The sequence below is a fragment of the Triturus cristatus genome, chromosome 6, assembly GCF_964204655.1.
Source record: "Triturus cristatus chromosome 6, aTriCri1.1, whole genome shotgun sequence".
NCBI classification, from domain to species: Eukaryota; Metazoa; Chordata; class Amphibia; order Caudata; family Salamandridae; genus Triturus; species Triturus cristatus.
In genome coordinates, this window is record NC_140589.1 from 858,652,930 (window position 1) to 858,671,859 (window position 18,930).

The 18,930-nt window shown below is 43.7% G+C and overlaps 1 protein-coding gene across 1 annotated transcript in view; it reads left to right on the plus strand.

The window, feature by feature from the left end:
- The window catches only part of LOC146817966 (uncharacterized), a 737,869-nt gene that overhangs the window by 343,187 nt on the left and 375,752 nt on the right, over window positions 1-18,930 (plus strand). The window contains exon 5 of the mRNA XM_085611444.1: window positions 2,566-2,712. Coding sequence (XP_085467570.1) covers window positions 2,566-2,712 — 147 coding nt within the window. The remainder of the gene's footprint in view (window positions 1-2,565; window positions 2,713-18,930) is intronic.

Sequence of the window (18,930 nt, forward strand, 5' to 3'; positions counted from 1 at the left end):
ACCATCAGCCCACCTCTTCGCAACACAGCATCGACCGCTCTCGGGGGACAGATTCTAGACCGACATCCCTGTATCTATCAGGATCGCCCCATTCCTGTTCCATTTTAGGAAAGAGGTGAAGACTCACCACTTAAAGAACACTGTATCTCAACGCACTAACCATCTACAACCCATCTTCCTCTCCTATTACTTGTTGATTTTATGGTTGTCTTTGACCATGTACATAATTCCACTGCCTTTTGACTAGGTTTTCTCTCTACAAATAGCATATACATACATACAATCTCTAAATTTGGTCACCAAACCTACATTCAGGGAATTGTAGCAATTAATTGTGCCACGGTCAGCATCACAATCAAAGCAATCATTTCACAATCCTAACAGGAAGTGGCACACCATTTTTTTCAATATTTCCATAGCATTCCCTCATTGGTCATCCTTTCAAGCAAGTTACGATAATCGTTTGGGTAAGACTGCAGACCTTAACTTGAGACCAATTATATATCTCAGTTATGCACAACAGATTGGCTTCATATGAACACTTTACCACTAGCCATTTTCCGGGCATATGGAACACCAGGCTTATGGCAGAAACATTCTTTCCCACCACACAGCTTCACTGTATTTACAACTAAGCATTTTTAATCCAGGGCAACAATTTTCACATCATTTCCCACTGTAAAATTCATTTTTTGCCACAGCCTCCTTATTTTATAACGCTTTTTCATTGCACATGTTTTGTTCTATGGCATCACTTAAGAACCATTATTTTACAAACTTGTAGTCATTTCACATTTTCTCCACAGCTATAACCAGAGTGGGGGCAGTTTAGTGACAGCCAAACTTCCCCTCAATAACACAAATGGAGATTTGTGAACGATATCAAGTCAAGTCAAGTCAACAAATACTTTTTTCGTCTATTTTGAGCCATAAAAGCAGCATAAAATCATACTATATTCATAGAACCATAAATATGTCTAAAAATTAATAATAAAACGTCATATAAGATTCTCAATACAAAAGTTCATATTAGTAAATATATAAAAAATATACAATATTAAATAACAGACTTTTTATCCATAAATACATAAAATCTAGTGAACAATATCGTTATATAAATAATTTGGACGTCCTTCTTTATTCTAGGGGCCACTGGAATTCTGCTGCAATAGAGGAACAAATTATGTGGCAGGGTTGACTAAATTAAAATGCAAAAAAAGACAAATTATTAGGCATAGTGTGGCATATCTCTATGTTGTCACTTTAACACACACTGCTGCCTGGGCAACAGTTTCACCTCGTTAGTGCCAGGTTACCATCTGAATAGAGAGAATAGCAGCGGAAAGGTGGCCTGATACATTTTACAAAAGACCTGTCACAGCGCAGGACCAAATGTGGTGCTTTTTAAGAACATTTTACTCCGTTTAAACTAGGACCTATTTGATAAAATCTGCAATTTACTCAGCAGATGGTGGATTATGCGGCAAGTGTGGAAAATCCATAATTATGCAGAAAAAAAGCAGCTGCAGAATCACATACTTCCAATGGCCCTGCTAACATGTAACTTTGCACAGTCGGCAGCAGCACAGAAATATTTTATAATCATGTAGGTTGCTTCTGTCTCCTTTGATCCTTTAGCATTCTATTATCCCGAAATATGCCTTATGCAGTCTCAAATTCATTTTACATGCGTTGATTATTTTGCGAGGTAGTTCTGTTAGCCCAAGGCAGGTATGTAGCTCCTAAGAGACACATGCACAGTCAGCGTTATCCTTGGTGTTAAATCACCCAATAGCTGACTTGCAGTCCGTGAAGTTGAAAAACATGGACCCAAATCCCGGCTTACACCCATGACCAATGTCTGTGATCCTGGGCATATCCGTTTACTTCAATGCGCCTCTTTTTATCGACTGTCAAATTTAGGAGTAACGTGAAGTAGTTTTGTTCAGAGTGTGCGGTATACAAAAACCTCGTTGGTATTATTGTATATTAGACTACAGTGTGTCACCTGATATAAGTATTAAATAACAGTGGACATCGCCAACTGAATTGTCTCTGGACTCCCCTTTAGAAATGTGACGGCTATCGGACAGGACGGCTGACTCTTTTTCAGTCAATGTTATATAAGTTTTAATATTCAAATGTATCTCTAATATAGAACTATGATTTAATTAACTAAATTTGAAAATCTCAAACATCAAAAATAAATAACTTTTTTTTATTTCACATTCCCTTGTATTAATTTTACATTAACTCGGTTAGGTGACATCCAAGAAGACAAATCTTTCGATGGGCCGTTCGTATTTTGGTTTTTATGGCGATACGTTTGCTCTCCTGATTGAATTCACTACTCTGTCCACTTCTAAGCGGTAGCGATACTCAAGGAACAAAGATGGCTCCCTCGAATTCAGGGTCATTTGTAAAATATCTACAAGTTAATATTAATGCAGGCTCTCCTGATATGTTTTACTTGCTCTAGGACTAAATGTACTTGGTACACGTTGCACGCGAGCATTAGGAAAAACAATATTTTTAATTTATGTTTGGTGTCTTGCTTGCTTCTAGCGCCACCTTGAGACGTACAAGAACATGCACAGGCTGAGAAACGCCATGTACGTTAAGTACATGGATCTTCTGAAGAAGAAAGTCGAAAAGCAGCGGATTCAGGTGCAAATGAGCGAGATCCAATGCAAGGCACCAATGGAACAGAAGGTATGTGCACGGGAACATACCAGTAAATACTTAGGGGCATATTTATGAGAGAGTTGCGTCATGTTTGTACCACACAACAATGTACATGCGTGGCGCAAAACCACCAAGTCAGATTTTTGAAGCCACGCAAAGCCACTTTTGCGTGGCACTGAGTAGCTTTAAAAATCTGGAGTTGCGTTACTTTACCCTGGGAAGGCGTACCATGGGCGTTGCATGAGTGTTCCCATGCCACTCCCATGGATATTTACGCATTCCCAGAATTACAAGAACTTGTAAACTTGAGGGTGCGCCAAAACCTTACTCCTTCACAGGGGAGCTACAGCAACGAGAAATGTCTCTATTTCTCCTTATTTCTTTCTTTTCTACAGCACACATTGAAAGAGGAATATGTCCCCCAGGATGTGCAGGAAGGTGCCCCTTCCTGCACAAAAACCACCCTGCATGCAACACAGGAATCCTTGCACCTAGGTGTAAGGATGACTACGTTGGTACCAGGCTGTCAAAAGGGCACCAGCACAAGGAAAAGGGCAGGAATGTGACTTAAATATGATGCATTTCTGCCCTTTCCCAGTAATGCAGTGCAGTGCAACCAGGTGACTTGCTGCACCGCGTCACAAGCTCATAAATGAGCCCCTTAGTGCTGCCTGTTTTTATGAGCAAAACAACTGGCAGGTAAAACCAGTTTCATACAGTTCTCAGCATTCTTTGGAAACATGGTTATTATCAATCTGTTTGCTTTAATAATTATTTAGAAATCATTTCAGAAGCTCTCAAATAATATTTAGGAGGTTTCTTCAAACAATGAATGTCATTGCTTTTCTTATTTTTTATATGGCATGGCTATAAAAATACAGGCCAGGCTATTAAAATCCTGGTCAGGTGGCACACCTACCTGTGGACACTCATAATGGGGAGATGGGGTGGCGACTAATGGATATGACGAGGAATACTAGGTTTCGGAGTAATAGAACTTAACATATGAGAATGAAAATCAATGGAAAACACCCCACCAAACCAGCAGTTGGAAATGCCACATGAAGGTGAGAGGAGTTGGCCTAATGGCTAGGGCTGTCGTCCTTGAATCTGGGGAATTGGGTTTGAGTCTCGACAACGACGCTGAACATCCTGTGATTCTGGGCAAATCACTTAATCTCCCCGTGCCTAACAAAAAAATGAATGTGTCCTCATGTAACGCAACTGGTGCTATATAAAGCGCTCTGATACCCGATACCTTCGGGTCAAGTTAATAAAAAAAGAAGTGAGGTGTGAGGAGATTACCACATAGCAGTATTGCGAATGCCCCTCAAAAAGTTATTTTTGAAAGCTGCCTAAAAAGCTGAGGACCCTATTTAAGAGGCTAGTAGTCACCTTGCTGCACTGCCCTGCATCGCAAGGAAAGGGCAGAAATGCACTGTATTTATCCAATACAGGGCATTTCTGTCCTTTCCTCTTTTGCTGGCACCGTTTTGGTAGCCTTCCACCAATGCAGGCACTCTTGCACCATGGTGCAAGGGTGCCTCTGTTGTAGGCAAGATTGGTTTTGTGCAGGAAGGGGTACCATCCTGCACAAAAACAATCCTGCGAGATGTTTTCCTCTTTCTATGTGTGCTGCAGAATATTTCATGGGAAGGTGTATCTTTTTGGCGCATTCCCTGGTTTACCAGGTTTGGTAAATCTGGATTGCATCAAAAACCATGTGAGTTGAGTGGGCACACCCATGTGATGCCCATGGATCAACTCCCTTGCGTATAATAATGCAATGCAGCGCTATGCACTGCATTGCATTACTCCAGATTTTTGAAGCCACTCAAAGGCATGTAAAGTGGCTTTGTTTAGCTTCAAAAATATGACTTATGGCTTGCATCGCTCTTTCACCACATTTCAACATAAATATGGCCCTAAATATCCTCCTGAGTGAGCACGAATGGGACCTGGCAAATCTACTCTTGCTGCTACTTAATATATAAGGGATAAAGTACCCCTGCCATACATCATTAGGATATTGCAAGTCGGCGAGGAGTTCAATAACCATATAGCGGAACGAGGCTGAACGCTAATGTCCTTTATAAGGTTATGTAACTGCGAGGTGACTTGCAATATCCTTATCATGTATGCCAGAGGGGTACTTTATCCCATAAAATACATGGTCACACCATCCCCCTTCCCACAAATACCTTAAAACCTCTGTGCGTAGCTCTTTCATAGGAAAGAGCCTGAACCAGAGACTGGATAAACTGGGAAATGGTCCTGCACTAGACTCACCCACAAGTGTCAGTTTATCCAGCTGACACGTGTTATATGAACTTTAATAATGGGTAGTGGGGAGTATAGGAACAACATTACAAAGAAAACTAATTAAGACAACAGCAAATAGATTGGTCTGATATGCTTAAATTTGCTTATTTCAACACAAAAACATTATGATCATCGAATGTTTACAACAGATCAAATGATATGCCTCAATTTTCAGGCTAAATATCTCTTTTCAAGACAGCAACCGTATAAGGGCTCTGGCAGCAGGCATTGCGATGTCAGAATTCGACTGTAATAACTTATAATAATAGAGTTCTGATGTCTTTTCTTTATTATCGGCAACTGGGTTCATCACAAGTCGCCGATTAGAAAGAAATTACAGACAGGTGACTATACAGGGATTACAGAATCACATGTTACATACAGATATCAAAACAGATCCAATGGCTGAGTGTCACAGAAGTTGGACATATTTCCTGCCTTAGAAGCCCACATGTAATGAATGAAGTATAGTTCTTAAAAAAGGGATCTCTAGACAAATACATGCTAAATGTTCTATGAACATCCAGATTGTGCAACCGGTGCTCAGAATCTGTGAAGGGAGACAGAAACCAGACTGGAAACTCTAACTCCTGCGAAGGATGGAGGACAGCAGGATGTAGTGCTGTGCAATGTGTGTATGATATATGCATGTGTTGAGTGTATGTGTGCCTGTGGGTAAACAACCTTCACCACGAAACCGTCACCCCACATGTTGTTACAATGCGGACATTAACCTGCAAATCGTAACAACAACTTGCGGAGGGGGGGAAGGTGTTGGATTTAAAATCCAACACCTTCCCTACTGTCCGCACAGACTGGAGTTGGAATAGTAAATTACACTATTCCAACATCCAGCACGCCCTTCCGCAAGTCGTTGTTACAAATTGCGAGATAATGGTATGCGTTGTTACAACACGGTCAGGGTAACAACTGCATTGTAACAACATGCAGGGTGACGGGCTGTGGAGAAAAGTGCCATATTCGTGCCTGTGGTATGAAGTGCAGTGCATGTATTCTGCCTGTGAATGGTAGTGTACATGGCTGACTCTGGGTTCCATTTTGGGAGACACTTGGCTGCATGGTGAAGTATGAGGAGGTAGAGGAATCCCCCCAGACAGATTTGTGCATTACTGCATTGCAGTAAGCTGGTGGGACAAACTGGAGAAAGCCAGAGACAAGCTATCCCATACATTCCAAAAGGTGCTCTTTGATTCGAAGAGCGGTCACAAGGAAGGGGCGTAGGTACATTTCAGGAAGAGGATGGGCTGATAAGAGAATCATAAAGAGGAGGGCTGCAGCCCTGCGCTAACCTTTTGATACATATATCACTGTGGCTGACATCCAGGTGTGCACTCCTAGTCACTCCCATGGTCTGTGTTGTGGGGCTATCAGCTTTGGAGTCACTCCTGCTGTGACAGACTGCTTTCTGGAGGTTGACAGGGCAGAGGAGTCAGCACTTCAAAAGGAAGCAGATCCCCAACATAAAGTTCAAAGACTCAGACTCTAAATCAGTTTTTTTAAATCTAGAAATGGACTACAAGAAAGGGAGGTCGAGACCCAAAACATTGCCAACTGTCAAGCAGTCAGTCGGGCTGTGCGAGGAAGAGAAGCTCTCCAAAACTTCTGCCTATGACCAGAGAGCTGGGGTCAAGGCCTGCTAGTCTCCCAGCTGGGTAAGAGGACACCACCCAAGGAATCCAAAGACCACCTGCTCTGAAGCCTTGAGCACCAGCCCTGACTGCCTATCAAGACGAGAGTACCCTGTGAGAAAGAGGAGAGTGTTGGAGAGAGTGAGGTCCAGAGGGGACTCCTGTCAAGTATAGTCCTTTAGTGAGGTGTGAGGAGATGACAGCAGCACCGATCGGGTTGTGGCGTGTGTGTTGGGAAAATGTGGTGACCCGAGTATGCCTGGAGAGGCCACCGTGAAGTGAACCATGATTGTTGCTGTGCTGAACGGTGTATTGCCTGTGCGCAGTGAGGAATCAGCAACCTCATATGCCGGGGTGGCTGCCATGAAGTGAGCTGTGATATCTGCTGTGCTGAATGGACCATGTACAGTGAGGGATTAGTATCCCTGTATGCCATGAGGGGCTGCTGTGAAGCGATTGCCATGCTGAGAGGGCCGTAGCCCAGTATTGCAGGAGGGGCATTTGTGAGTTATTCTGCTGTGCTGACCAGTTCAGAGCCTGTGTGCAGTGACATTGACCCCGTGCGCAGGAGGGGGTCATAGGGACCAAGTAAGAAGGGTGACCTGGTCAGGATCATCAACAGAGGAGAAAGACCACCGGACTAGCACCATGACAGAGGATTAGCATCAGGACCCTTGAAACACTCCCCCACCACCGGCCATAGGCAGGACCAAAGAACTTATCAGCTTGAAGGAGCCACGAGGACTCTCAGATCGCTGCAGTGGCAGGATCTTGTGTGAGGACCTCGAGGACCACTAAGTGCAACGCACCTGGGATGCGTGCAGTGAACTCACTTGAACCAGGCCACTGTCGCTTCAGCACTCGTGGATGGGCATGCACAGAACTCTATTCATCTAAATCTTGGACTTCAGGGGGGCCCCCATTCAGTCCAAGGCCAAAAAGCAGCCTCCCCATCCTGTCTTGTTTTGCATTGCACCACTTTTATGCTCCTCTTTCTCCCCCTCGATTATGGTTACATTGTCATCCTTCTCTTCCACATTTGGCGGCATTGGTGCAGAAAGCTCTTCTTGAGGAGGTGCTTGCTCTATTCTTAAGGCACCTACTTCACCTTCAGCGCATTTTAGATATATAACTTTGATCTCAGTGCAATGATTTAAATGGTTTACTGAGATGGGTGGCAGACTCTGGGCTTTAGTGCTACAGTGGTCAGGGCCACTTCTTTCCTGGGACCTAAGAGACTTCCACACATGACCATCACGGGACTGGATTACCAGCAACGATTATCTGCCTTGAGAAAGCCCATGGCCATCGGGCCACAAAGGCAAAACACGTGTTGGCTGTTCTTTCTTTCATGTGTGAAAATTCAGAATAAACACACCATGTTTGGAAACGATCATTGATTTCTGGAAATTATTCAATTTACGATAAACTCAATAAGAAGGCACAGTCCTCTAACAACTACTTAAACAATGATTTAAATGGGCCGCTACTCACTGGTACCAAGTACCACCACGTTTTAATTTTTTCCCCTTGAGTACCAGAACTTCTCCTTGGCCAAGGAGCACACTGGTAGCCTTAGGGGGCAGCCAGGCAGGGCAGGTTGGGTGGCATGGGTGACTGTGCAGCTGCACAGAAAGAGCTCTGCTCAACTGCTGCCTAAAAGGAAAAGTCTGCTAGAAGGGAGTGAGTGAGCCAATCTAGCCCTGAACGGAGTGGCTAGTGTATAATTCAGCAGCGGCTCCTTTGTATTGCTTTAGGGCTGCTTGGTGTTTTGGATGCCCTTCGACCATCTGTAATTGAAAGTGCAGCGTCCAATCAGACCCTGCACAGTCAATCACACTGTAGGTATGCGACACAGGGCCTGCCCCCTGCCATGTCTCAGAAACATTTGGAAAATTAAACATCATTCATTTACGGTGCGACACCCAAGCCTAGAGTGCACCTCCCAGGACTTGCCTCTGTGATGTAGCAAGGGTGGCTGGGGATGGCAGCCTGCCTGGGTGACATGAGTTTTGGGGGCAGTGCCCCCCCTCCCCCTGCTCTTACATGCAGGTGGCAAAGGAAGGGGCCGCCACGGGCAGCAAAGTGTCTAGCTACACCACTGACTTGCCTGCAGACAGCCGAGGAGGGGGATGGGTGGTGTATCATCCACTGCCTTGCATTGGCTGATCAACATTCAGCTGGGCATTCAGTTGTGAGACAGGCAGGCAGTCCATCATCATGCACACTACTGCCTCTACGAGTCCCAGCCCACCTGTGTCCATTTGACAAGTTTCACATAATCATCTAAATTGTAGTACTACTCGGATTAAGTTACATGCGTGCTCCACTTATTCCATTGGGTTTTCGAGAAGCATAGTGTGCTAAGGCATCCTGGGCATCCCCTAAATATTTCCATAACAGAACTGAGATTGAGATAGAGAACTTTAGACGACCTTGAGGGTTAAACTGAGTCTGCAGTTGTAGGGTTCATTCTTTTAATCAACAGAAGATCTGAAAATAGCACAATAAGCCTTTGGGCATCGAGCACTCTGCAGCTAAGTATTTTATGTTATGAGGTCCACCTACCAACAAAGATGTGGAATTAAATTCCCCTGCCCTTAAGATCAATGGTTTAATGTCTTCAGTTTAGTTGTCCAATCAGGCAGTGTAGCCAGTGTGTCGTGGGCCATAGTGCAAGGAAAGGAAAGCCACCTCCCAATGGCTGCTGTTCGAATTATAGCAATAATTAGGGATCACTGGACCCATCAGGCCTCTGGGCCATGGTGCACTGCACCTGCTGCACCAATAGAAGCTACATCCCTGGTCCATTGAAAAATTAACTCCATCCTCAGCTTGGTAATCTGCAACCTCATTTCATGTTTGTGAGCCTTTCCTTGTGTGCACACAATGCACTTTTGAGAGTTTATTGTGACAAGGGGTGCCCAACATAGGTCCGCAAGGGCCAGTTCCAGTCCAGGTTTTCAGGCTATCGATATAAGGTCTATGTACAAGCTAATTATCTGAATCAAATTGTGAGTGAGTGGTTGTGAATGTGTGTGAGTTTTTGTGAGTATATGTGAATAAATGTATTTAGTCTGGAGGTACGTCTCACAACCACCTCATAGATCACAGCCATGTCTGTGGGAGCCAGAGGCAGTATTGGCGGCATAAGTCAATCCTGCTGGGTTTGCCTGACAGAGGGTGAGAGGCAGATGCCTCGCAGAAGACAAGATAAAGCTTCACCATGCATTGGAGAGCAGGTGGAAAGTAAATACTGCAGAGGAGCAAGCAAGAGGTTGGGGGTTGGTCAAGCATGGATACCTGAGGGTGAACAGGCAGTGGATAATAAATCGACTTCCTGGCCACTGAGTAAGAGGTGTTGCATAAAATCTCATTGATTTTTAGAGGCTGAAGGAGATGGGCAAGAAAACACAGGGAAATTGAGTGGCTTGGAGAAGAGTGGTCTTCAAAATAATGCACACCCACACGATGCACACTGACTTTGATCCTTATGTCTAGGGTGATTGTGTCCAGTTGTAACCTCCTCGCATTCTTTTTTTAATTCAGGCACTTCCTCAAACCCTTGTACTACACTTTCTCTTAAGTGAGTCTCTCGCACCATAGGTGATCTTGAGCAGTTTGCTCTTACACCCTGTGATTAGGCTTGATGTTGCCCTATTTTCGAAAATATAATGATCTCAAAACTTAAAGTGACTCTCTAGTATAGAGAATAAAAACACAGGGCCATATTATCAAGGATGGCGTTAAAATTATCGCCGCTTTAGCGGCAGAAAACTGCCGCTAAAGCGGCGATAATGGGCTTGATAATATGCCCTTTAGAACTCCCATAGAAGCCCATGTTCACACCCGAACATGGGCTTCTATGGGAATTCACAAGGGCATATTATCAAGCCCATTATCGCCGCTTTAGCGGCAGTTTCCTGCTGCTACAGCAGCGATAATGTTAACGCCGTCCTTGATAATATGGCCCGCAGTTCTTTTAGCCCAGGCCATCATCTCTTAAAAACAGGTATTATAGATTGTTTGATGATGTCAAGTGGAGTTTTGATATATCTTGTAACAGTATTTACTGGATAGCACCTTTAATGTTTTAATTAATCCTAGCTAGCAATACACAGAGATGAGATTGCTTATTTTTTATATTGCTGTGAAATAAAGCTTTAATTACATTTTGTGAAAAGCAATGCAATCTTTAGAATTTGGGCCAGTATTACAGTCAGAGTCTCCTATGTCGTCTGAGGAAGGAGGAAACCTTCTTTGATGTATGACCCTTCCATATGAAACCCTTTTCTGAAACTAAGATGTATTTTTCCCAGTGTCTATGAATGTATTATCTTTAGTGATGTTTTAGGGGACATCTCAATGCAGAAAATTGTACTAATATCTCTTGTGCATCTCTCCGTAGCCCAGGAGTCCTGCTGCACCCTATAAAAATACCTAAAACGTCCTATGGTCTCCTAACCTTTCTTGTGCCCACTGTACCTACAATGTGTTGGATATATCCAGCCTTTACAAGCCATGCACATATTTTGCTTTCTTTATGCAAGCTGTACTTGACTCTTCCACAGATCCAGATTATGTGCTTTACTCAACCGGTAATCAGCTGCCCCACCATGTTCTCAACTGTTCTCGACTCTCCCACCCTGCACTTGCCTTGCCAAACCTTGCTTATTACATACTAGATGTGCTTTCACTCTGCACTGACCTATCGTGCTTGATTCACTGGCCCATCCTTCATCACCTCACTCAGGGGCCTACTTACAAGCCCTTTGCCCTGGTGCTGCGTCACTTTTTTTTTACGCAGCGGTGGCACAATCATGGCACAATCAGCGCGTCACTCTGCTCCAGATCTACAAACTGATGCATTGGGTCCAATGCGATGGTGCGTAGAGCCCTGCATCACATTATACATGCGCCAGGTATAATGTATGTAGGGTTTGCCGTTCCCAAGCAAAAAAGCCACGTAGAAGTCGTTCAGTGAAATTTACAACATTTCACTACATCACTCTATGGCTTGACTGTGCAGAATCCTGATGCCTGGTCATACCAAACATAAGGATTGCCACAAGGCTTTTACAATGGGACTCGTCTATGTGTTCTGACGCATTGCTGGAGTAGCGTCAGTTTAACGACCAACTCCAGCAATGCGTCACTTTTACACCAACAGATGCATCAGAATTTCTGATGCATCTGTTAAATCCTTGCGCCATGGAGCACTTGCACAGTTGAGTGCATCCATGGTGTTGCAAGGACATTTGGCGCAGGTGCAAAGAAACTGACGCATCAATGCAGATGCATTAGTTTCTTGTAAATCAGACCCTCAGTTCTCACCTGACCCAGCCAGGCGCGTAACACAGGGCCCCGCAGCCCCCGCGGTGCCAAGCTCCAGTGGGCCCCCTAAGCCCAGCACTCTGGCTGCAGAGATCCTGATTGAGCCTGGAGGGGGCCCCTCCACGTGCCTTGCAGGGAGGCCCCCTCGAGTTTCATTACGCCAGTGGATCCAGTCAGTGCAAGGCTTATCTGCCCTGCCCTGTGCATGCCTTGCTTACCCCGGAGCCCCGCTTCCTAGTTGTTCATCTCATTCACTTTGCGTTGACACAATCTAGCTCAACTCATCCCATTACATTAATCTCAACCATTTAAGTCCTTCATCACACCACTTTGGTTCCCTGTGGTCACTTCACTTACTCAATGCTCAGGTCAAGTACCTTGTGCTCCCATTGAGGGAGCTGTGGAGGGTCTTGATTGACCAAGGTGAGTGCGTGCTGTATCGTAGATGACGACTGCAGCAGTGGTGTAGTCTTCATTGTGGTGAAGACCAGATTGAAAAAGTTCCCTTTCATGTGGGTTGGTTCAGTGACATCAGTTTTGAAGTTTTCTATGGAAAAAGTGAAGAAAGCAACATAGAGAAAAAAATGATGTACAGATGGAAGGAGTAACCTAAGGTAAGGAAACCAAAAGGGCTACGTCTATCATTATCCAGGTTTCTTACTCAAAAGGCCCACAGTATCTATTGCTGTATACAATGGGAAAATCCGTATGACTTCTATGTTTGAGAGTGTCAAAGACAATCTGCATTGTTAAGAAAATACAAAAAAAATAACTGCATTCTTTTGTGCATGGTAGGGAAAAGCAAACACTCTACAGAACTGCTCGTTTTGTTTCCCGTTTAAAGCATTCTTTCGGGGTGGGTCCAAAGTTAGAAGAGACATTGAGGCCAGGTACTGTGGGAAGCGACACACACTGAGGTTCACATTTTCTAGCACTAGATGGCGCAACAGGCCCGTTCATAAATTTCAACAGGCATGCTAGCATTTTGGGAAACAAAAGACAATTACGGTTCACTTAAAATACTTCATAGATAAACGCAAGGTCAAGGTTACATCAGGTCCCTGGTTTTCCAGCTCGTTGCCAACCCTTCAAGCCACATATTACTCGTTATTCTAAGAAAAATCTCCAGAACAAGGGAAACCTCAAAACTGCATAGATTAAACACTGAAAGGTGAAATCCAGAGAGAAGTGTGCCTCCCGTAAAAATCCAGGGACCATATTTAGGGACGTAGCAAGCCGCATTGCTGCGCTGTGTGAAAGGGAAAGGACTGGAATGTGTTGTCTATAACACTATACGGCGCATTCCTGTCCCTTTAATAGTGCTGGCGCACGTTTTGCTGTCTAGCGCCAAAGCAGGCACCCTTGCATCATGGTGCAAGCGTGCCTGCGTTGTAGGCAGGACTGTTTTTGTGTGGAAAGGGACACCTTCCTGTACAAAAACAATCCTCAGAGACATTTTCCTCTTTCTTTGTGCGCTGCACACTGCAGCACACATAGAAAGGGGAAAAACAAGGCGAAATAAAGACATTTCTCCTCGTTGCTCCTCACCTGGGGAGGCGTAGCATTTTAACACATTCCTAGGTCTACTACTAATGGAAAATCTGTGAATGCGCCAAAATCAGAGGAATATGACACGTTATTTTGCATGCCATTACTTCGCATGCCATTACTACGCGGTTATTACTTAGCAATAACCGTTACTACGCAAGTTTTTAGTTTGCATACCATTATATTGAAAGTGTTAATGTATACGAAGTAAAAACTTGCCTAGTAATAAAAATGGTGTGCAGAATAACGTGTCATATTAAAAAAATACATTTAACCCCTTTTTTACACTACACTACCCTACACTAATAAAACACCACTACACTACCCTAAACCCTAAATCACTACCCCTGCACGAACATACGCATTCCCCTACACTAATTCACTACCCATCACAACCCCCCCGACACTACACTAACTACTAAAACAGTAACCTACACTACACTAACAACACAACACTACCCTAAACCCTAAAACACTACCGCCAGCACGACCCTGCCCTGTGCCCGAGTCCTGCCCCTACTCCGAAACAATACCCTGCAGGATCCCGACACCACCCTAAACCCTACAACAGTACCCTACACTACACAAACACTACAACACTACCCTAAAACACAACCCCAGCACAACCCTACCCCTCCTCCAAGTCCGTCCCCTTCACTTAAACACTACCCTGCACGACCCCCGAACACTACACTAAACCCTAAAACACTACCCTACACTACACAAGCACTACTACACTACCCTTAATCCTAAAACACTACCCCCAGCACGACCATGCCCCTACCCCCGTCCATCCCCTACACTGAAACACTACCCTGCACAATCCCCCGACACTACCCTAAACCCTGAAACACAACCTACACTACACAAACACTACAACAATACTCTAAACCCTAAAACACTACTCTAAGCACGACCCTGCCCCTACTCCCAGTCCTGCCCCTACACGCAAACACTTCCCTACACGACCCCCTGACACTACCCTAAACCCTAAAACACTACCCTATACTACACAAACACTACTACACTACCCTAATCCCTAAAACAAAACCCCAAGCACGACCCTGCCCCTGCCCCTAATCCGCTCCCTACACTTAAACACTACCCTGCACGACCCCCCCCCCCCGACACTACCCTACACTATTATTGAATTAGAGATAAAGGGTAATAGCAATCCCTAAGCAGGGATAAGTCGCACTTCTGGTGGAAAGAAACCCGTCACAAAAGCCAAAGAAATTAAAGCGCCTAAATAATATTCAAAGTAGGGGTGCTGTACACACTGATAGCACTGATTACCCAACAGTGCTGGTCAACAGATCAAAAACCTGTATCTAAACATGAGAATTGTTCAGTAATAGCACTTCCCTGATAAAGTTCCAGATGGCAATATCTGCCTCAGGTTTAGCAACAAAAGTACTTGTATTCACAAAAGAGTGTCCATTAATGCTGTGTGTTCATCTTCTTTTTATTCTTTATATACGAAAATTCCCAGCAGCAAGTAAGTGAAAAACAGGCCAACACGTGTTTCGTCTGTACCACAGTAGGTATTCAGACTTTATCAAGGCTGGAAAAAATGAAAGTATATACATATAATGAGACTTCATAAACAAGTTTTCACAAATGAGTTGTTATAAACATTTAGATATAACCAAAATGCTATAAATAAGCATGGAATTGTAAAGGATGAAAGAAAAGAAAAGAGAGAACCCAAATGTTAAAGCCAAGAAGCACGAAAGAACAGATAGCACCGAGCAGTGTGATCAACCAAGAAGAGGAAAAAATATAGTATAAATGATGGAACAAGTGTCAAATGAACTAGACTGGAATATCAGAGTCTGGACAAGAGTATGACAGTAAGATCCAAAAAGGACCCTCCATTGTTATGTGGTGCAAAAAATATATATTGCCCACCACCACAGATAACCAGAAGACATAGCAAAGTCTCCAGACTAAGAAAACTTGAGGCTCAATGGCTCATCAGACTTAGATCAGTAGACATGGGACTTAATGTCGATAGAGATCTACATGTTTTCTTAAGAGACTGATCACTACATTTGCAAATATACACTTTCTGCTTTCGTATCCTTGACTTTTACTATTTCTGCATTATTGCTATTTGCATGCTTATGTGTCACCTGCCAATATTTAAGGAATTTGATTATAACATTCAGGTCCTCATTTTTCTGATTTTGACTGTTTCTGTATTACTGATACTGACATGTCGTTTGTCTGTGAATCTTTATATGATGTGAATATAACAACTATGTGCTTGTGATAACACTGTTTCTTTCCACTTACAAGCTCTGTGGTTTTATATGTTTGTACACTTGTTTCACAATCTATAACATGACATTTTAATAGAAGTACTATGTCGTCTTATCTATCTCATGTTTGCAACTTTACATGTGCAATGTACATTCAAACTCTATGCACTGCTTAGTTATTATTTCTCTCTCCCTGTTTTCCTTCCTTTTTTTCTCTCTACTAAGGGTTTAATTTACCTTGTCTTTAACTTACACTGTGCTACACCTTTGTTTATATTAGCAGGTAGAAATAACCATCTTGATAACTATTATACCTTAACTTCATATCTTTCCACGTGTCTCAAATTAAATTTTTTCGCATTTCTTTAACACCTTCACCCAGTCGAGCACCTTTCCATTTTGGGCTACATCATTAATAGGATTAGTTTTCTACTGTCTATTTATCATTTGGTTTTTTTCATCGCTTAACATTTGCAAGGTATACTAATCATCTTTTGAGTTCACGCATTCGGTTATACATTGCATTTGCTGAACTCTAAACCTTCTGAGACGTCGCATATTTATGTCCAATACAGGTCACCTACATTATTCGACACTCAGATAAACACTTCAAGATGGCGCCCTTACATCGTCGATAAGTCTCTACGTCCATTACTTTTACTGGGGGACAGACCACGTGGTCCTACGTGATCACGTGATTTTTGCACGCACCCATTTTAACCTGAGTGAAGCTCTTTCCATGTTTCACCAGTTTACTATTGTAACTGACGACCGGTTCGCGTGCTGCTACAAACGCTCACAGGTATGTTTTGTTTTTGGATTCACACTGTCTTTTGATCTCCCTAGGGTTGAACCCTTGAATTGTGCTAATTGCTTCGTTACTTCGTAGCGTATTTGTTCGTATCTCTAATCTAGTTTATTTACTTTACTAATACTGGTCCCGCATATTTACATTTTGTTTCTTCAGGGAGCCGGCTTATCAAGGCGGGGCTGCCCTACTTACTATTATCACGGGCGCCGCTAGGACATGCGAGTAGCTGCTCTTCCAAATGAGACTTTGGACACATATACGTGCTCTGTCTATCTGTTTCAACCATATACCACTATACGTGAATTACATTTATACTTATGGAACTTAACTTTCACTGGATTTGTTTATACTCTGTACTAGCGGCATTACTTTTTTTCATTCTGTGGACAATTAAGACCACCCTTCACTTTGAATCCTTTGATTGATTCATCCTTCTGTATTTTTACACTTGTGATTCGGGTACCCAGCCGGGTTGGAATTATCACCGGCTGTGGGCAACCACCACGTACATACAACTTTTGTCAGCCCTGAAGGGTCGTGGGTTCATCTTTCCCCGACAAAACACGTGTCGGCTGGTTGCGTTTTTTCGAAGGATTAAAGAAAATCTGTTTCATCTGAAGAATTGTTATATTTTGTTGTTCCTACTGCTGTCATTTCTGACCTTTAACTTATATGTGTGCACAGGATTGCTAGAAAATTGTTTTGTTGTAGGGTCTTCCCTACACACATTAGGGGTTAAAAGGGTTTCCCCTACCTGTTTAGCACCATATTCACTTGTGTTTGCACATACTTTATACACAAATTTGCCGAGCGCCATTTCTTCCTATACACTAATACCCTTCTCTAGCACTTTGCGCATCAGCAGCCAACCCGTTGTTAAAAAGGTGTGTCGGAGTGTGGTAGAGGTGGTGTAGGAACTTAACATTATAAGTCACAGCCTGCAGTTGGGAGACAGTATTGCTGTCTGATGACAGATGTATATCCACTGGGCATCAGTGAGAGGTAGGTCTGTATACGACATACAAGCCGTGCAGGCTGCCGGAGTGGCATCTGGTGCGGATGTCTGCATGCCGAAGTATTGTCTAGTGACTAGCTTGTGTAGTGAAGAATTGGTCAATGTATGGTCCAGGGCTGGAAGTGACGGAGGAGGTGTAGGAAATGTGTTATGTAGAGTGTGACTGGAGGCCCGGATTTGGTGGTACAGCAGCCCCTCCACAGCAGTGGGAGACGCTGCAAAGAGGGGAGAGGGGGGCAGAAATTGATCCTCTGGATAGAGGTCAGAGAAAGCCATGAGGCCCCGCTCTTGGGTTCGCTTTCTGGCACCAGCGTCCATCAAGGATGGCAGCCTAGGATTACGTCTGAGCAGAATAGAAGGGGCCTATAGGTAAGGTAATCCGTTTCATGCTCATCTCTCGCATTCACCAGTGTTTACCTCCACCCTGGGGGCAGTGTTAAATGGCCAAGGGGCCTCTCGGTCTGCCTCACCTGCCACATGAGGCTGGAAGGGCATTGGGTAGAGCCAATAATGTAAATACTGTGCCTGTGCTCGCGATGCATAGAGTGTCAGGTGCGCCAAGACCAACCAGGGTGAGCTGTGGAGTTGTTTTTTTTTGTACAGAGTTTTATATAGCGCAGACTTCACCCAAATCAGGTTTCAGAGTGCTTTACATAGGACACGAGGACACATTCATTTTTGTTAGGCACAGGGACATTAAGTGATTTGCCCAGAATTACAGGATGTTCAGCGTCATTGCCGAGACTCGAACCCGGTACCCCAGATTCGAGGTCGACCGCCATAGCCTTTAAGCCAACTCCTCTCCAGTTAGGCTTTTCCACCTAACACGCACCTTTTTGCTTGCCCTGGTAAATGTAATTAAGTGAGCACTATTGTTTCATTGTAACGCCTGTTATCTATAGCCCTCAAAATCTACAAATGTTTGGTAGAAGGGGCTATTTGAAAAAAAAGTAACTTTTACAAGAAATAGCTCTAACAGTATACACGTCTGTGGGTGTGTAATATAATCCTACGACCTAGGTTGTTCAAATAAATGTAGCATATTGGGAGAATTTTCTTTTTTACGTTAAAATACACACATTCCACCGGGTGTGTGTGACGTTGCTCACCATGAATGTCTCACTACAGTGCTTTTTCCACTGTGTTGATTATGTGGGAGTCAGCCTTTGATAAGACACATTAGCCTTTAGCAACGCTTCGCTAAATATTTCTTTCGTTTCCCATATTTTTTATTGGGTTCACTAGTAGCTTGATAAAGTTAAACTGCAGGTTAGGAGAAGAATGTTGGGATCGTCGTTTGTT